The 15655-nt window shown below is 63.9% G+C and overlaps 1 protein-coding gene across 1 annotated transcript in view; it reads left to right on the plus strand.

Moving 5' to 3' along the window:
* The first annotated feature begins 640 nt into the window (after positions 1-640).
* The window catches only part of NHSL2 (NHS like 2), a 36629-nt gene continuing 21614 nt past the window's right edge, over positions 641-15655 (plus strand). The window contains exon 1 of the mRNA XM_069810750.1: positions 641-1000. Within this exon, the coding sequence (XP_069666851.1) occupies positions 736-1000 (265 nt within the window). The 5' untranslated portion in view covers positions 641-735. The remainder of the gene's footprint in view (positions 1001-15655) is intronic.

Consider the following 15655-nt stretch of genomic DNA (forward strand, 5'->3'; position numbering starts at 1 on the left):
ACAAATATTTGCTTTAGTGTGCGCTGGGGAGGGGGGGGACGGGCGGAGGAGAGCAGCTGCTGGGGGCCAAGAACATCCACGGGAGAGGAATGCCAGAAAAATGCGAGATGAATGTGCTTCCCCTGCTGCAGCTATCGGGCTTCTGCCCTTCCCTTGGAGAACAGCAGCCCCAGAGCCCCCCACCCAAATCCCAGGGGAGCTGAGCCGAGGATCCGGGGGAATGCCTGCACCCCCCGCCAGCCCTGGCCTGGGAGGAACCGCCGATGGTGGGAAGCAGGCACCGGGCGGGGGGCGGGGGGGATGGATGCCCGTGCCCTCCCGGGTGGTCACCGGGAGGGAAGAGTCGGCATCGGGGGGTGGCCGTGCCCCCAGCCCGAGCGGTGCCGGCGCCGGGGGGGTCCCGCCGGGAGCCAGCCCGGAGCGGACCCGCCGCTCCCCGCAGCGCAGCGCGCCGGGTCGGGTCTCTCCCTCCCGGCTGCCGGGACGAGCCCCCGGGCCCCGCCGCCGGTCCGAGCATCCCCGAGCGGGGCCGCCCCTCCCTCCTCTTCTTCTTCCTCCTCCTCCTCCTCCTCCCACCGGCCGGCCCCGAGCCCCGGCGCCGCTGCCGGCCCAGAGCCCTCGCAGCCGCGGGGCTGGCCGGGGGGGCAGCCGGGCCGAGCCGAGCCGGGCCGTCCCGAGCCGAGCCGGGCGGGACCGAGCCGAGCCGGGCGGGACCGAGCCGAGCCGAGCCGGGCCATGCCCTTCTACAAGCGGAGCGTGGTGGCGCGGCGGGGGCGGCCGGCGGTGCCGCTGGCCGAGCTGCGGGACGCCTGCAGCCTGGCGGCACTCACCCTGCTCCGGCAGCTCGCCGACCTCTGCGGCCACTCGCTCGCCCTCCTGGGAGACATCGAGGGTCACGTCCTGGCCTTGGGTCGCCGCACCGGGCGGCTGCACCGTCGAGCCGCTCGCCTGCAGGCGCTGCTGCGGGGCCGGCCGCCGCGCGGGGCGCACGCCGCCCCAGGTAAGGCGACCCCCGGCCCGGCCCGGCCCGACGCCCCCGGGGGGGTCCCTGGGTCCCCCAGCCCCGGGGAGGGGTGTGGGGGGGGGAGGGATGCGCGGCCGGGGGGTGCCACCCGTCAGGGCTGCCGCCCGTTCCGAGGGGGATCCCGTCTCCCCTCCCCAGTGCGGGGGGGGGCGTTCTCTGCCGCCGGTGCCCCCGACGTGGTCCCCCGCGTCCCCTCTGAGTGGTGGGTGACCCACGGCAGCTCCCGCCATCGAGGTCCCCGCTCTTCTGTCAGTGGAGCCGGGGAGCGGCGATGCCACCGCAAAGTCCTTGTCGTCCCGGTCGCTGGGGCAGGCCAGGGGATCGTGACAGCCTGTGGCATTGGGGTGAGGCTGGGACAGCCCAGCAGCAGCCTTTCCCTCTGCCTGGCCTTTATTTTCCCGCACGCAGCGGGCATTTTCCAGGCTGACGGCCAAGCACGCGTTTCACGCTGCGTCCACGATTACCGGGGCCTGTTTCTGGGAAAGCGGGGACGTCGGGCTGCGAGAGCTGGTCCGCCCTGCCGTCCTTGCCTTGGATGCTTCACCCTCGTCCCAGGGCAGGGGACTGAGGTGGCCGTCCCCTCACTGCGCTTTCAGCCAGCGTGTAGCTGCAGGTCAGCACGGAGCAGCTTTCACTCGTGGTTGCGTGTGTCCGGGGAAAATGACAAGTTGCAGCCTGGGCATCCTGTCTGCTCGTCCCCTCTCCTGGCAGTGAGCAGGGTTTGTTTTTGCCTGGACCGCTTTCATTTCCCATTTCAAGCGTTTTGGTTTGGCACAGGCTCCTGTGCTGGGTCAGAAGCGGGCAGCCTGTTTCAGAGGAGCTTAAAATAAGCTCATTTTGGAATTGTTTATAAAAGTTTATTTTAAAAGTCTTGGCGGGGCGGGGAGGGGGAGTGTTGTTCGAGCATGTTTTCCCCAGAAGCTCAGTGCATTTCTCAGGCCCTTGGCAAAATGCGTGCCTCTTGTGCTTTCTGCAAACCCCCTTACAAGTGCTGTTTTGCTGCTCCGTCTGCGTGGAGCCATGGGAAATGACTGCCAGACCCTCGTAGCGTGCTTCCCGGATGCAGGGAGCAAGCGGAGCGCTCAGCCTCAGCCTGGGAGATCCACCACTCTTGCAAATGCTGGTGGAGTAAATCAGTTATTGGGGTAAGAAGAGGCTCCCACTGTCCCATGCATCGGCCGGTAGAGAAATGAGGGGACGAGAAGGTACCACAGTCGCCCAAGCTGACCCGTGCACAGCACCAGTGCAGCGCCAAACCCTGCAGCGTCGTCACCCCACGTGCTGGACCGGTGTCTCCCGGAGGAGGAGCTGGCCGTGACAGTGACCAGATGGTCCTTCGCCACCCGCGTCTGGCCGGCAGGTTGGGAATGCTCTCCGTGGCCACAGGAGCCTTGTGTGCTGCCGTGGCAGCTGTGGGAGGCGGGTGGGACGGCGTGGGGGACGGCAGGGACGGCTGTAGCGCAGTGAGGGTGGGAGGCAGCCACTGCTGTGGGCAGGTTGGGTTTGTAGCCCCCAGGTTGCGTTTTCAGCTGCGCGTCAGTGCCGTGCGCCTGGAGTTTCTCATAGAGCAACATCACAGCTAGTTGCAAGCAGCGTGCGTAACGCAGCCAGCAAATAGTCCTCCCGTGCTGCAGCTCCTCATTAGAATCCCATGAATATGCATGTATGCAGATGTGCAGGGGTAGCTCTCTGAGCTGGCTGGCTAGCTGGGGGTCGGGGGTGCGTGGTGATAAAACTGCTTTGATTTCTTTTTTGTGGGAATAGCTGGGGCAGTGTGAAGTGAGAGGAGCTGTGCCCACCACACCTCTCCTTCACCCCTGCTCTGGTAGTGCAGAGACTGGGGGGGGGGGGCTTGCATTTCTTCCCACACCCCAAGGGGAGCACAACACACCCACCCTCCTACCCACTCCTCATCCATCCACCACCGCTGTTCCTGCAGCTGGTGGGATGCGGGAGCCTCCAGCTTTACTGAACTCTTTACTTAGGGGAAGAACAAAATTCCGATTGCTGTTTCGGTTGCTGTTTGTTTTTCTAAGAGCTCCAGCATCAGCCTGTCACAGGGGAATGGTTCATGTCTCTGGAGGATGGGAGCTCTTTGCAAGCCCCCAGTGCCCCAGCACCATGGGGAGAGTGGAGACAGCCCAAGGCTCTGCAAGAGCGCTTTGCACCGAGCTGCAGCACTGTGCGGAGTCCCTTGAGTGAGGAGCAAATACTTAACAACACCCTGCTCGGGGTTTGGGGTTTTTTTTCCTCCTTGTTTCCATTTCTCAAAGAGGATCCAATGGCAAAAATCACATTTCTCCTCTTAAACCGGAACAAAACCCCAATGTCTTGTCCCTGGGAGATGCAGGGGAAAATGACCCAGGACCGAACACGCCCTGGTGTAGCCTTTATGCAGCCAGTGGTGTCTGGGCGACATGTCGCAGCTGGCCTGACCAGCTTGTAAGGACAGTGGTGGTTCAGGCCCTGGGAGCGAGCGGGTGCCATCCTTCCCAGGCAGGTCTGGAGCCAACACCAGCTCGGCACAGCGCCAGCTGCAGCACCTGCTCGCTGCAATCTCCACTGGGCCGGGTTAGTCCCATCCTCTGCCTCCTCGCTGACACTGTATGGTGGGGATCAGAGACTTCTCGGGGCTTTCGCAGCAAGTGGGATCGCTCCAGGCATTGCCAAACCCCAGCTAGGAAACCGCAGCCATGCTGCCTGCGGGGGAGGCAGGGCATGGGGTTGTCTGCCCAGCCCTGAATGGCCAAGCTCACTTCAGCTCAGGTTGGCATGGTCCCAAGGATGGTCCTCACGCCACTTCAGCTCCCAGGTCTGGGCATCCACAGTTGGGTCAGGAGCCTTTGCCTGGCTTTGGTTCCTCCCAGGCAGGTTTAAAGGGATCCAAAAGCCATGGGTCTCCTTGCCGGCAAGGGAAGCCCCACGGCTGGGGAGCTTGGTTCACCACTGTGCAGCAGGACATGTCCATCCATCTGTCTGGAGGCTGTGAGCCAGTGGGAGCTGCCTCGTCTTCCTCATCAGGAGGGGGAGATGCTGGTGTAGCAGCGTTGCTGCCAGATGAAGGGCTGGGGAGCGCTTAATCTGACGAGGCAGTGTGGTTGTTTCCAGTGCAAGATGGCAGCCAAGGGCTGTCGGATTCCTCTGCTCTTATTCATCGGCAGTTGTGTGAGAGTGGGGAGGGTGCGTGCCTGTCCCCAGGGAGCTGGGCGCATCCTGCCCACCGGCACGTGGAGGCGAGGATGCCAGCACTGGGCACGGGCGTCCTGCTACGGCTGAGGGCAGAGCGGGTACCAGGCTCCCCGTCCCGCTCCCCTTGGCACAGCTACGTCTTGGAGGGGTGGCACTGAACCTGGGTCTCCTGCCAGCACTTGGCACTGAAGGTGGGGGCTGCTTTGCAGCCCAGGAAAGCCCCTGGCACTCTGGCTTGCTGGCTCTCATGCTGATCCCCAACCAGCTGCCGTCCTGCCTGTCAGTGGCTCCATGGGCACCGGCTGGGTGACACAAGCCAGTGCTCCCAGCTCAGCCCTCTTCCCTGGGGACCCAGCGGCTCTAGAAATAAATCTCAGCAAAGAAGAGGATGGGGGCCTGGCGCCGAGAGCTATTTGAACCGTCGTCCCTGAAGAGCTCCGGGGATGGTTCCCTGGAAGAAACCCCAGGCTGTGCTGGCAGGAAGAGCTGTTTACTGCTCTTGCCGAAATATGCAGCGTTCGCTGTCCTCTGACCTCCCAGCCTTCGTCTTGAAACAAGCCATCGAGATAGGCAGAGCTGTCAGCCAGACCCAGGGGCTGCTGCCCCCCTGCACCCTCCACCCGGCTCTCTCCTCACTGGGTGGGTAAGGGCTGGCACAGATGTTTTCCCCCAGATCCTGTCATCAGTTTAAAAAAAAAAAAAAAACAACAGGAAGAAAGAAAAAAAAAACCTTGCTGACTTGCTCGAGTGTCCTGCCAGGCTGGAGTGGCTGGGCTGTCCCTCGGCCCCAGGCAGAGCCACTGTCGGGGACAGGGGCTGCAGCCACCTCTCACAGATGTGACCACAGCCCCAGGGGTGCACCTGTGTGAACCTACCGGTGACCCATGGCTCCGTTTTGGGGGCCAGGTAGCTGAGCCCCGCTCCCTCTGGCCCCGCAGCCGCCCTCGCCAGCTCCTCTCCATGGGGTCAGTGCCCTTCAAGTTGGAGCGAAGGTGCCAGGAGCGGTGCAGAGCTCTCGCTGTGCAGAGCCATGGGGAAGGAGACACCCCAAACCCAGGGGATGAGAAGGGTTAGTTCAGAGTGAGATGTGGCTTCGATCCCCGCTTGCCAGCAGCCACTGCCCACAGGCACGGGGAGAGCGGTGCTCTCCTCCCCGGCAGCCCTGACCGGCTGCGGCCAGCACCGCCGCTGGGAAGAGGCATTTGTCATGGGGCAGCTCTGAGTCTCCTTGGCCATCAGGACAGGCTGTGGCAAGCGCAGGGTGAAGGCTGCTTGCCCCGGCAGCAATTCCAAAGCAGTTTGCTGAGGTCCCTGCCCTGGGAGCCCAGCCTGGCCACAACCCGCTGCAGCCTCCTCTGCTGGGCAAAGCAGCCGCCAGAAACCTCCCAGACCTCCAAGAGTTTTTCTCTGCCTGCTTTTTTCTAAACCAGCGGTTATTTCAGCATCAGTGGGGAAAGCACAGCTTCCCCAAAGGCTGCCTCTGCGCAGGCGGGAGGCGGGAAGGTGACCAAGGCTGGGATGGATGGCTTCAGCTGCCAGAGGAGGGGGAGCGGGGAGCCGCACCCTTCCTCTTAACAGGAACCGCCTGCGGGAGCAGCTGAGCGAAAAGGCGGATAAATGAACAACGCACGTCTGCCACCCAGACCCGCTTTGGCTGATAGCCCTCCTCAGCGGTGGGCTGATAGCCGCTCTCGGAAAATGCATGCTGCAGGCAGCGCGGTGGTTAGGAGGAGACACCATCCCTGCCTTTCAGCAGCTTCCCTATGCCGCTGAAGTTGCTGCAAGGAAAGAGCAGCCCCAGCTGGGCTTTGCCACCCTCCGTGATTGCAAGCCCCCCTGCCAGCACACACTGTCCGTGGTCGTGCAGTCCCTGCGGTGCCTGGCTCCATCTGGGGGGACACGCTCGGGACATCTTGGGAGCTGACGTTGAGGGTGCCATCTCCGGTTCATTGCCACGACCTCTCTCCCTTCTTGCTGGGATTTTGCTGGGGCTGGGATTCCTGCTTAGATGGACCCAAATCCTGCTTCTGACTGGAAGGATTTTCACCCTTGGGTAGCATTTTGAAAGGATTTACGTGAGAGCTGATCCGGCTGGCGGTCTTTCCTCGGGAGCTGGGCTGTGGCCATCAGGGGCAGCAGGTCCTCGGGACCGCCGTCACCCAGCAAGAAGTGCTCAGAGGCACGAGGGAAGGTGGGCACCACTGTCCCCTCGCAGCCTTGCACATCCCTGATGTTCGTGTTTCCTCCTGCCTGGGCCAGTCCCTGCGGTGTGGCTTAGAAGAGAGACTGCTTTAGTACCAGTATTTCTGTAGTAGAGTGGTTCCTCTTAGGAAGCACTTACCACATCACATCGGCTGTGAATATGGCAGCAGTTACGGTGCACAGGAACATGGATTGGCTTCACATATGTGTCTCCAAAGAAGCTTGCGTCATCTTAAAGCAGTCTGAAGGATGCATTCATCTCCATGTGGAAGCAAGAGTTGGAGCTCGCTTTGGCAACCCGTTTTCCAGCTGCAGAGATCTCCTTGATGCTCGGGGAAAGAAGAGGTGTGAGCGTGCAGGCAGGACCGCTACACGTGTGCGGGTTGTGCAGGCAGCAAGGAGCGGCAGAGGGTCGTTTTGCTGGCTGGATTTCTGGTAGCACCCAAAGGGGTGTCCTGACTCTCAGAAGGGCTCTCTCTTTCAGCCGGGTGCTTTGTGAAGCACCAGTAGCTGGTGGGGCTGTGTTTTGGAAAGCAGGTGACCGGGTGCTGGAGGGCTCTGTCCCACCTTGAGAGCATGCTTCTCGGTGGTGCCAGGCGCTGGACCCAGGACTGACACCACAAGCACCCGTGCTGCTGTGGACCAGCGGCTCATCCCCCGGTGCTTGCTGTTTGTAGGACTTTTTTAGTTGGCAGATGCCAGACACTGTGCAAACCTGATGGACCATCTCCATACAGCACGTGGTGCTGCTCCTGAGCACAGCAAAGGTCATCTTGAGACCATAATGACTGAAAGGCAGGAGCCACTCACCCCAGGGCCAGGCTCCCCACTGTCAACCGGGGACTGGGACACGTCTGGCGGCATGGCCAGGGCTCCTACCCCTGTTCCCAGGGGTGAAATACATGGGGCCAGTGCATGGAGTGCCCTGTCACAACCCAGCATGGGGCACAGAGCCACATGCTGGGGTGTTCAGGGCACCCCATATTCCTGCTCCACATCCTGAGCCCAGGCCTGGGCTCCCAGCGAGCAGGGATTTCAGGAGTCCTGGCAGCACCGGGCTGCTGTGGCACAGCAGGGCTGGCAAAGCAAGCAGGGTGCCCGGCTGGCAATGCTCTAGCATCTGTGGGTGCCAGCTGGCTCTGTGCTGCCCACCTGCCTGTGCCCTCAGACACCTCGTGGGGGCAGCCAAGGTGTGGGGAGGGGATGCCGATCAGCAACAAGTCCTGTCCCCAAACCCTGCAGCACCCCAGCAACCAGCATCCTCCCCCACAGCCCCTCGTGTCCCATTGTCCCTCTCCCAGCCCTCGCTGTCCCCACCTCCCAGCTGATGCTGCCCTGTCCCTTGCATGGCACTGGGGCCAAGGGCAGAAGATGCCACCCTGTCCCCCACCCCAGCCCCCAGCCTCCCCACATGCTGCTGTGGGTGCCAGGGCTGCAGCTTGTGCCTCCAGGCAGGCCAATGGCACCCCCACCCTGACACCCCTGTGCAGTGGGGTACGCTGTGCATCCCCCTGAGGCACATTATGTGGCCTCACTGCCACCCATGGGGGGCTGTGGCTGTGCCTGTGCCTGGCAGTGCTCAGCATGGCCCAAATGCCACCAAGGGCTCTCCTGTGCATGCTGGGCACCCACTGCTTCACTCCTGATGGGCATGGGGGTGACACAGGGACCTATCAGGGAGCTCTCCTGGCTGCTTAGGAACACATCAGTCCCTTGAGGACTCATATCCAGCTCCCAACACGGTCTCCGCTCCCTGGGTACGTGGTGCCCAGCACCCCGCAGCCGCTGGCATGGGGCTGGGCAGCACGCTGGCCGCTGCGCGCGCACGGGGGCTGTTCACTGGCAGCACAAAGCCTAGATTGAGTGAGAGCTGGCACGGCGCTGAACGGGCCGAGTGTGCTGGCAGGGAGAATCTGCTCTTCTTCTTCTCACCCGTGCCAGCGGGCTCCGCCACCCTCCTCCTGTGCTTGTGCCTGGCAGCGAGGACAGCCGCCCGCCACGGGCACCGAGATGCCACTGGCGGGGGAGCAGGCTGGCGCTTCGGGTGCCGGCAGCGGCGTGTGCACGGTTCTGGGTGAGTACCCGCCGGCATGTCGGGGTGATGGACCCCCTTCCACTGGAGCCCTGACCCCCAGCGCAGATGCCAACCTGGCACAGTGCGGCGGCTGGCAGCTGGTCGCAGCTCCAGGAGCTTTAGTGGAGCTGCCCGGCAGTTGGGGGAGGCTGAGCGTGGTGGGCAGTACAGAGATCAGAGATCAGGAGCGGGTCGTTAGCTCCTAGAGTTAATCTAATGACGGCAGATCGAAGCAGCCGGGAGGAACAAGATAGTTCCCCCAGTTAAGCAGGCAATGGCTGTTAGCAGCAATCTTCCTCCCTTCCCAGCACCTCAAGTCACCAGCCGCATCCATACCGAGCAGCGCAGCCCCAGCGTGAGCTTGGATCCTGCCTCAGTGTCCCCGTGGTTTGGCAGGAGGATGGGGACAGCAGGGCACCCTGCATCCCTGGTGCAGGGCAAACACCATCCTCATGCATGTGCTTACGTGTCTGAACATGCACACATGCGCCTGTTGCAGAGGCGAGGGGATCCTGCACGTGCAATGGGTGTCGGGATCTGTGCCGCCAGTGCTCCATGCTGGCTTCCCTTGGAGGAGCCTCAACTGGTCTGTGGCTCTCACGGTCTCTGAAATCCCAAAGGAAAGGGGTTCCTGCAGCTCGCAGCAGGCGCCGGCAAACTTATCAGCCCGCTGCCTGCCAGGGCACTGAGAGGGGAAGGCAGCGCCTGGAGAGATGCTTATGGGTTGTCTTGCCGCGCTTGCTCCTTGCACAGTGAAATTGTGGGGTCTTTGCTGCTGTGGGGTCAGCTCTGAGACAAACCCCATGCATTCGCAGGATGCCTGCTCCAGCACCCTTTGCTGTCCCTTGCAGCTCACTTGCCACACCCATGGCTGCCAGCCCCAGCCCGTCGCTGGACCAGGGGCTGCCCAGGCTCCTTCCCTGCCTGCAGCGCTGGGGGCCAGGGCTCTTTCTCCACAGTCGCTGGCATCTACCCGCCTGGCAGGGCTCGCCCGTCGCCATCCCAGGGGCTCTCACGCGGCCGCATCCTGCCGAGCAGAGGGAGCAGATCTCTCTTCGCAGATCCAGCTCGTGGGTGCACCCTTGTCCGGTGCACAGAGAGGCGCCCCGGCTCCAGCCGGCCCCCCCAGCGCGTTCCCCCTCCCCACGGTTGTGGCTGGCAGCCGGCAGCCTCCCGGGTGGTCCCGGCTGTCAGGCAGCGCGTGGGCTGCCGGGGCCACCTGCGAGAGGCTGCCTGTGTGGGACTGGCTCCCTTCCTGCCCGTGCTGGGAGCCCAGCCAAGGCGGGGGGGGAGGGTCTGGATGGCTGCCTCCCCAAAGGCCATGGGGTGCAGCTGGCCTCGGGGGGCTGTGAGGCCGGCTTTGACCTTCTTCAGGCTGCTCCCCAGCGAGCCCTGGGGCTGATGGCTTTGGCAAAGGGCTGCCGGGAGGCTGAGATGCTCCAGCTCATCCCATTGCAACCCACGCTAGGAGAGAAACCCATGGGCTGTGGGCAGCCCAGGTTCGGGCTGCGGCTGGACGAAGCACAAGGCCCTGCCGACTGGTGGGTACCCGAGTGAGCCGGAGCAGAGGGAGGGTCTCTGAGCTCCTCCAAAGCAGCTGTCGGGAAGGGGTTGATAGTGTGCGTTCATCCAGCAAGTTGCTTGGCAGGCTTTGCCCCCCAGGCCCAGGGTTGGAGATGATGTCTGGCTGTGGGAAAGCATGCGTGGCGGTAGGAAGGAGCTGTGTTTGCTCCTTAAAATCCTCCAGACCTGCCTGCACTGTCTGGTCTGGAGGTGGCAGATCCATCTTGTCCCACAAGCATGACCCACGCGCAGTTGGTTCATGGCTGCATGTCAGCTCATGCTCTGGTGCATCATTGCCAGCACGCTAGGTTCACCTGCACCCGAGCAGTTCATCCATGCATGTGACGCATTTCAGCTGCGCCAGGCTTGCCACCTGGCATCCTTGCCCTCCGCTGTCTCACAAGCAGCCAGGCAGCATCTCGGACACAGCAGATCTGCTTGCACACCACGTCATGAGCACACACAGCCTTTCCAAACGTGCCCAAATCACTGCCTGAGTGACGGGGCCGTACGCCCAGGAGTTGTTTGCCAGAGCTGGCAGACAGGCAGAAGCTGCCAGATCATTTCCTGAAGTGGCAGAAAAAGGCTAACGGGGATTTTCTGCTGCAGCAAGCAGAATGGGCAGCAGGAGCATGAAGCAAGGCTAATGCACACCTGAACTGGCAGCGGGTGCCTTGGGACAAGAGCTGTCGGAGGGTCCCTGCCAGCACCGGTGCCTTCCCTGCCACAGCCCACACCAGCTCCATGTGGCCATGCAGCCCCATGGCTTTGCAAACCCTCTTTTCCTGGTTTGGCTGAGATGGGCTGTGGATGCCTATGCTGTGTGCATGGGAATGGCTCGTTTCATCCTTACGTGGAAAGCCCGAGGGCTCCCAGTGCAGGGCGCTCGGCTGGAAGAAGTCAGGCAAAAGGCTGGGGGGGATTTGTGCTGGCGAAAGCTGCCTGGTGGCCCCAGGTTTCTGCTGACCTGCAGGACAGGCGCAGCAGGAGGTAGGGGAAGGGTGGCAGGATGGCTTGCCTGCCCCACAAGTCGCCCTGCTCCCCCAGGAGCTCTCCAGCCCCGGGGAAGGGCCGTGGCTAAGGGAAGCCCCCGGGCAGACCCAGGACCACTGGGCAGGCAGCGAGGGGCAGGTTGGTGGGTCACGCCAGGCTGCGCGTGGTGCCCATCAGCCTGTGCCAAGACGAGCTGCCCGTCTGTGCTTTGGCAATGGTCTCCTAAATCCTTTCCCCAAGCCCTCCCGGGAGTGTGCCTGAGCCCAGTGCTCTTGCTACAGGCTTGGGGAGCACTGTGGGGCCATCCTGTCCCCACAGACAGGCAAGGGGGAGCTGCTCGAGCTGCTCTGGGCAGGAGTCCAGAGCAAAGCCCTTCACCTAGCTGCCTGATCCCTATTAATTACAGGAGAGGGAAGGCTGGTGCTGCCCACGGCAGCCACGTGGGCTGGCACGGCCCGACAGCACGGGTGGTGGGTTGGCATCTCCTCTCCAGGGGTCCCACCAATCCTGCCCCTTGTTGCGGCTCCCGGGACCTGCCAGAGGGATGCCAGATAGCAGCCGTGCTGTGCGGGGCAGGCTGGCCGGATGCTCCGGCCCCGCTCTGTCTCCATGGCTCCGGCATCCGCAGCAGGGACATGTAGCTATATCTTTAAGAAGGGCCTGGGCTGGGGTGGGAGAAGCGTTTCCATCCAGCCTTTCTCCCAGCAAACCTGGATCGAGTTAGCGTTAGCGATCGAGTGAGCAAGCGGCAGAGTTGGCGCCGTGGCTGTTCCCCCGCTCCCAGCCGGGGTAGCTGCCAGCTCACCCCGTGAGTGGCCATGGGGGTTTGGAGCGGCTGGTGGGGCACGGGGCAGCCTTTGTCCCCTGTGGCCTCGGTCCCTGCAAAGAGAGGAAGAGGAGGAGGCAGAGCTGGGTACGTAGAAGTTTTATCCTTCTCCCCGCCTGCTGGGCTCACTGCCCCGCTCCGGGGAGGGGGCTGGCAGCACCGCAGGACAAGGGCAGGGAGCATGGTGGGTGCATGGCACGGGATGGGCAGCCATCTCCAAAGGTGGGTGCTGGCAGCGGGCAGCCCCAGGGCTTGCCCGCACAGCCGGGGCTGGCAAAGCCGCCTGCTCGGCTCCTTCTGGCTCCTACCCACACGTGCTGAGCAATGGGGATGGCACGATGGGGCTGGCTGGGTGCCTCATCGCCTGTCATGCAAGGGCTCGCAGCGCCGGGACACACCGATGGTGACAGCGGGCAGAGCCCCATGGGGGGGATGCAGTGCCCTCCGCTCCCTGGGCAGCACCCATGCCTGTGCCCAGCCCTAGGGCTGGATGTGTCCCTCTTCTTCCTCCCCACCCGCTATGGCTGGGGCAGGGAGCATCCCCAGGAACCCCATGGGGAGGACAGTGCCCAGCGTGTCCCTGTGCTGCTCCCCGCCTCCTGCCGCTGTGGGCAGAGGTGCTGGGGGATCTGGTGGCCACGCAGGGGGAGATGCCAGTGCCACGCCTTGCGCCCCATGTCTCCCGTGATGGGCTTATAAATGACACAAACCAGTGATGGCATCATGGCACATGGTGGCAGTCTGGGTCTGCGCTGGTTCTCTGGCACAGCCGTTTTGGGGTGCATTCAGTTTTCCCCACCCAGAGGAAGCTCTGGGTGGCTAGGGATGTGGGTGCAGGTTGTTGGGGTGATTAGTGCCGGGGTCCCTGTGTCCCCTGGGCCCAACCTTTGCGTGGGCTTGTCCTGTGCTGGTGGCACAGGGGCCATCAGAGGACCCCGTTGCTGAGCCCACGGTGCGTTTTCCCTCCCCTGAGCAACTGGAGGGGGCGAGGAGTGCAGAGCTGTGGTCCTGAGCCTGGAGAAGAGCGTGGCCGTGGCACAGCCATAAGCTCGCTGGGCACCGTGATGCCGAGCTCTGGGGCTTGGGAGCATGGGGTCGGTGCACTGGTGCAGCCCCTTGCAGCTCTCGCTCCCCCAATATGCCCACCCTGTCCACGGCTCCATGGCGGGCTCCAGCAGACTGCTGGGGACGTGGCTGCTCGGCGGGAGCCAGGCTGCCGGCTCCTCCAGCCGTGGGCAAACCAGGAGAACGGAGGGCACCGCCGGCAATACCCAGTCCCAGGGAGGACGGGTTAGTCCCCGGCGCGGCTCCCGGGACACGGAGCGAGGAAATATGTTGCTGCGCTGGAGGAATCCCAGGAATGCAGAACCCGGAGGGGACGCGAGGTGGCACGGCAGTTTCAGCCCAGCTTTTCCCTCGCTGCAGGCAGATTCCCTGCCAGGGCCAGGCAGGCCTGGCCGGGGCAGCTCGGCGGTGCACGAAGGCAGGAGGTCACCTTCAGCGGGGCAAGCGGAGGGGCTGCCGGGCGTGGGGCTCCGCGCCCTGGGCTCTGGCTTCCAGCTCAGCCGGGACCCTGCTGCCGGCCGTGCCCCATCGGGCACCCGCTCCGCCAGGACGTGGGACCCCCTCAGCGTCCCACACAGCCCTGGCAGCGAGGCGGCTGCTGCCCTGCGCAGCCCTGGCCCCGCTCCCCCAGCCACGGCCTGGCCCCGAGCCGTTGTTCTCCAATGAGCTCATCTGCTTCGCTGGTTATTGTTTTTTAACATGGTCTCTTGGCCAGAAAATAATCAGCTCGGCCACTTAGCGAGCGTTTACAGCTTCTTCAAAGAAGCTGCTTTCTCTGCCAGGAGGGGGGCTACTTTGGAAACGGGGAGCTGAGCTGAAGCCTGCGCTCAGGGCTGGATGGAGCTGCCATTCCCCCCGCTCCCCACCCGCAGGAGGCAGCCGGGGCATGCTGGGGTGCACTCAGCCGCTCGCACCCTCCTGCCTTCACAGGCCCCGTCATGGTGTGTCCCCCTGCTGCGTGTGGGAAGGACCATCCGGGAGCCGCTTCACAGCATGCGGGAAGCTCGCTTGGGCTGCAAGAAGCGCGCAGTTGGGAAAGCGCAGGCGAGCTGCATGCGCCCACAGGGCTCGGAGGAGGACACGGGGTCTAGGGCTTCACCCTAGATGAGATGACGAGTAGCTCGGAGTGATGAGTAGCTTGCTTGGCTCCCCGGAACAGGGTGCGGAAAGACAGGCGTGCTGTCGAATCGTGGACCCCACAACCCTCAGTGGAGCTGTTTGCAGAGGTGCTGCTGCAGCCTGGCTTGACAATAATGTGCCTTGGCTTGGCTGGGGGCTTGGGGGACAATATCTTCTCGATGGCATTTCTGCAAACCACCCCAGGCTCGCCTCAGTCCTTCGTCTTCCTGGAGAGTGCGCAGAGGCCAGGGTGAGGTGGGAGTACGCCTGCGCTGCCCACAGCTCCTGCCACAGCCCCATCGTGGGCTGTCCCCGCAGGCCGAAGCGCTGCTGCAGCTCTGCCCCGGCACGGGGGCACAGCACGGGGCTGCGGGAGCCGGGGGTGCCACTGTGGGGCCCCCGCACCGCTGCGGCTGTCACACCCACCTGCTCCCACATCAGTCACACAAACTGCTCCTTGCGCCAAGTACTGATCCAATTTGTGGCTGTTTCCATAACAACCTCCCAGCGCTTTCTGGTCCTTTCTGTCGCTACGCGGCTGCTGAGCTTCGGCATGTAAGGGACGCTCCAGCCTGGGACGGAGCAAGCGGCTGGGCTGAGCCATCACCGAGTACCTCTGGCTCCTGGGTGCAAAGGGCTGCTCGCTTGCTGGAGGCCAGGGCACATTGAGCAAGTTTCCCCTGACCTGGGAGTGGTTTTTTCCCCATCAGTGGGATGTGGTGAGGTTTGGGCCGGGGGAAGAAGAAGCTTAAGGGCAATAGTTGATCCAGGCATGTAGCCCTCGTGCGGGGGGTCCCCAAGTGTAGCTCAGCCTTGTGCAGATGTGGTACTGCCCAGGATGTTCAGTGCCAGGGATGGGGACCCTGGAGGTGCTGGCAGCCAGAGACACCCTCCCTTTCTCCTACCAGAGATCCCATCGCCCACAGGCCTGGCTCTTGCAGTGTCCCATGGCTCTCACAGAGGCTCCCCCCACAGGATGCCAGCCCCAAGAGCTCACCCCACATCCTCCTGACTCCCACTGCACCAGTGCACGGCTCAAGCTGCTTTCGGAGCTGCCATACTCCCTGCCCTTTTGCCTCCATCCACCCCATGCTCAGCCTCTCACCCCACAGGGCCAGCCCCATCACCCCAGGGAGCTGCCCAGCCCCAGGACACCCCCCCCCCCCCCCCGAGCCCCATCACCCCAGGGAGCTGGCTGCCCAACCCCAGGACCCCCCCCAGCCCCATCACCCCAGGGAGCTGCCCAGCCCCAAGACCCCCCCCCCCCAGCCCCATCACCCCAGGGGGCTGCCCCCCCCCCACAGCCCCATCACCCCAGGGGGCTGCCCAGCCCCAGGACCACCCCCCCAGCCCCATCACCCTAGGGGGCTGCCCCCCCTCCCCAGCCCCATCACCCCAGGGGGCTGCCCAGCCCCAGGACCACCCCCCAGCCCCATCACCCCAGGGGGCTGGGTTCGCAGCCCTAGGACCCCGAGCCCCATCACCCCAGGGAGCTGCCCAACCTCAGGATCCCCCAGCCCCATCACCCCAGAGGCCTGCCCAGTCCCGGTGCCCGCCCCCAGCCCCATCGCTCGGGGGGTGCCCAGCCCCGCGCCGCCCC

This window comes from Haliaeetus albicilla, chromosome 23, assembly GCF_947461875.1.
Source record: "Haliaeetus albicilla chromosome 23, bHalAlb1.1, whole genome shotgun sequence".
NCBI classification, from domain to species: Eukaryota; Metazoa; Chordata; class Aves; order Accipitriformes; family Accipitridae; genus Haliaeetus; species Haliaeetus albicilla.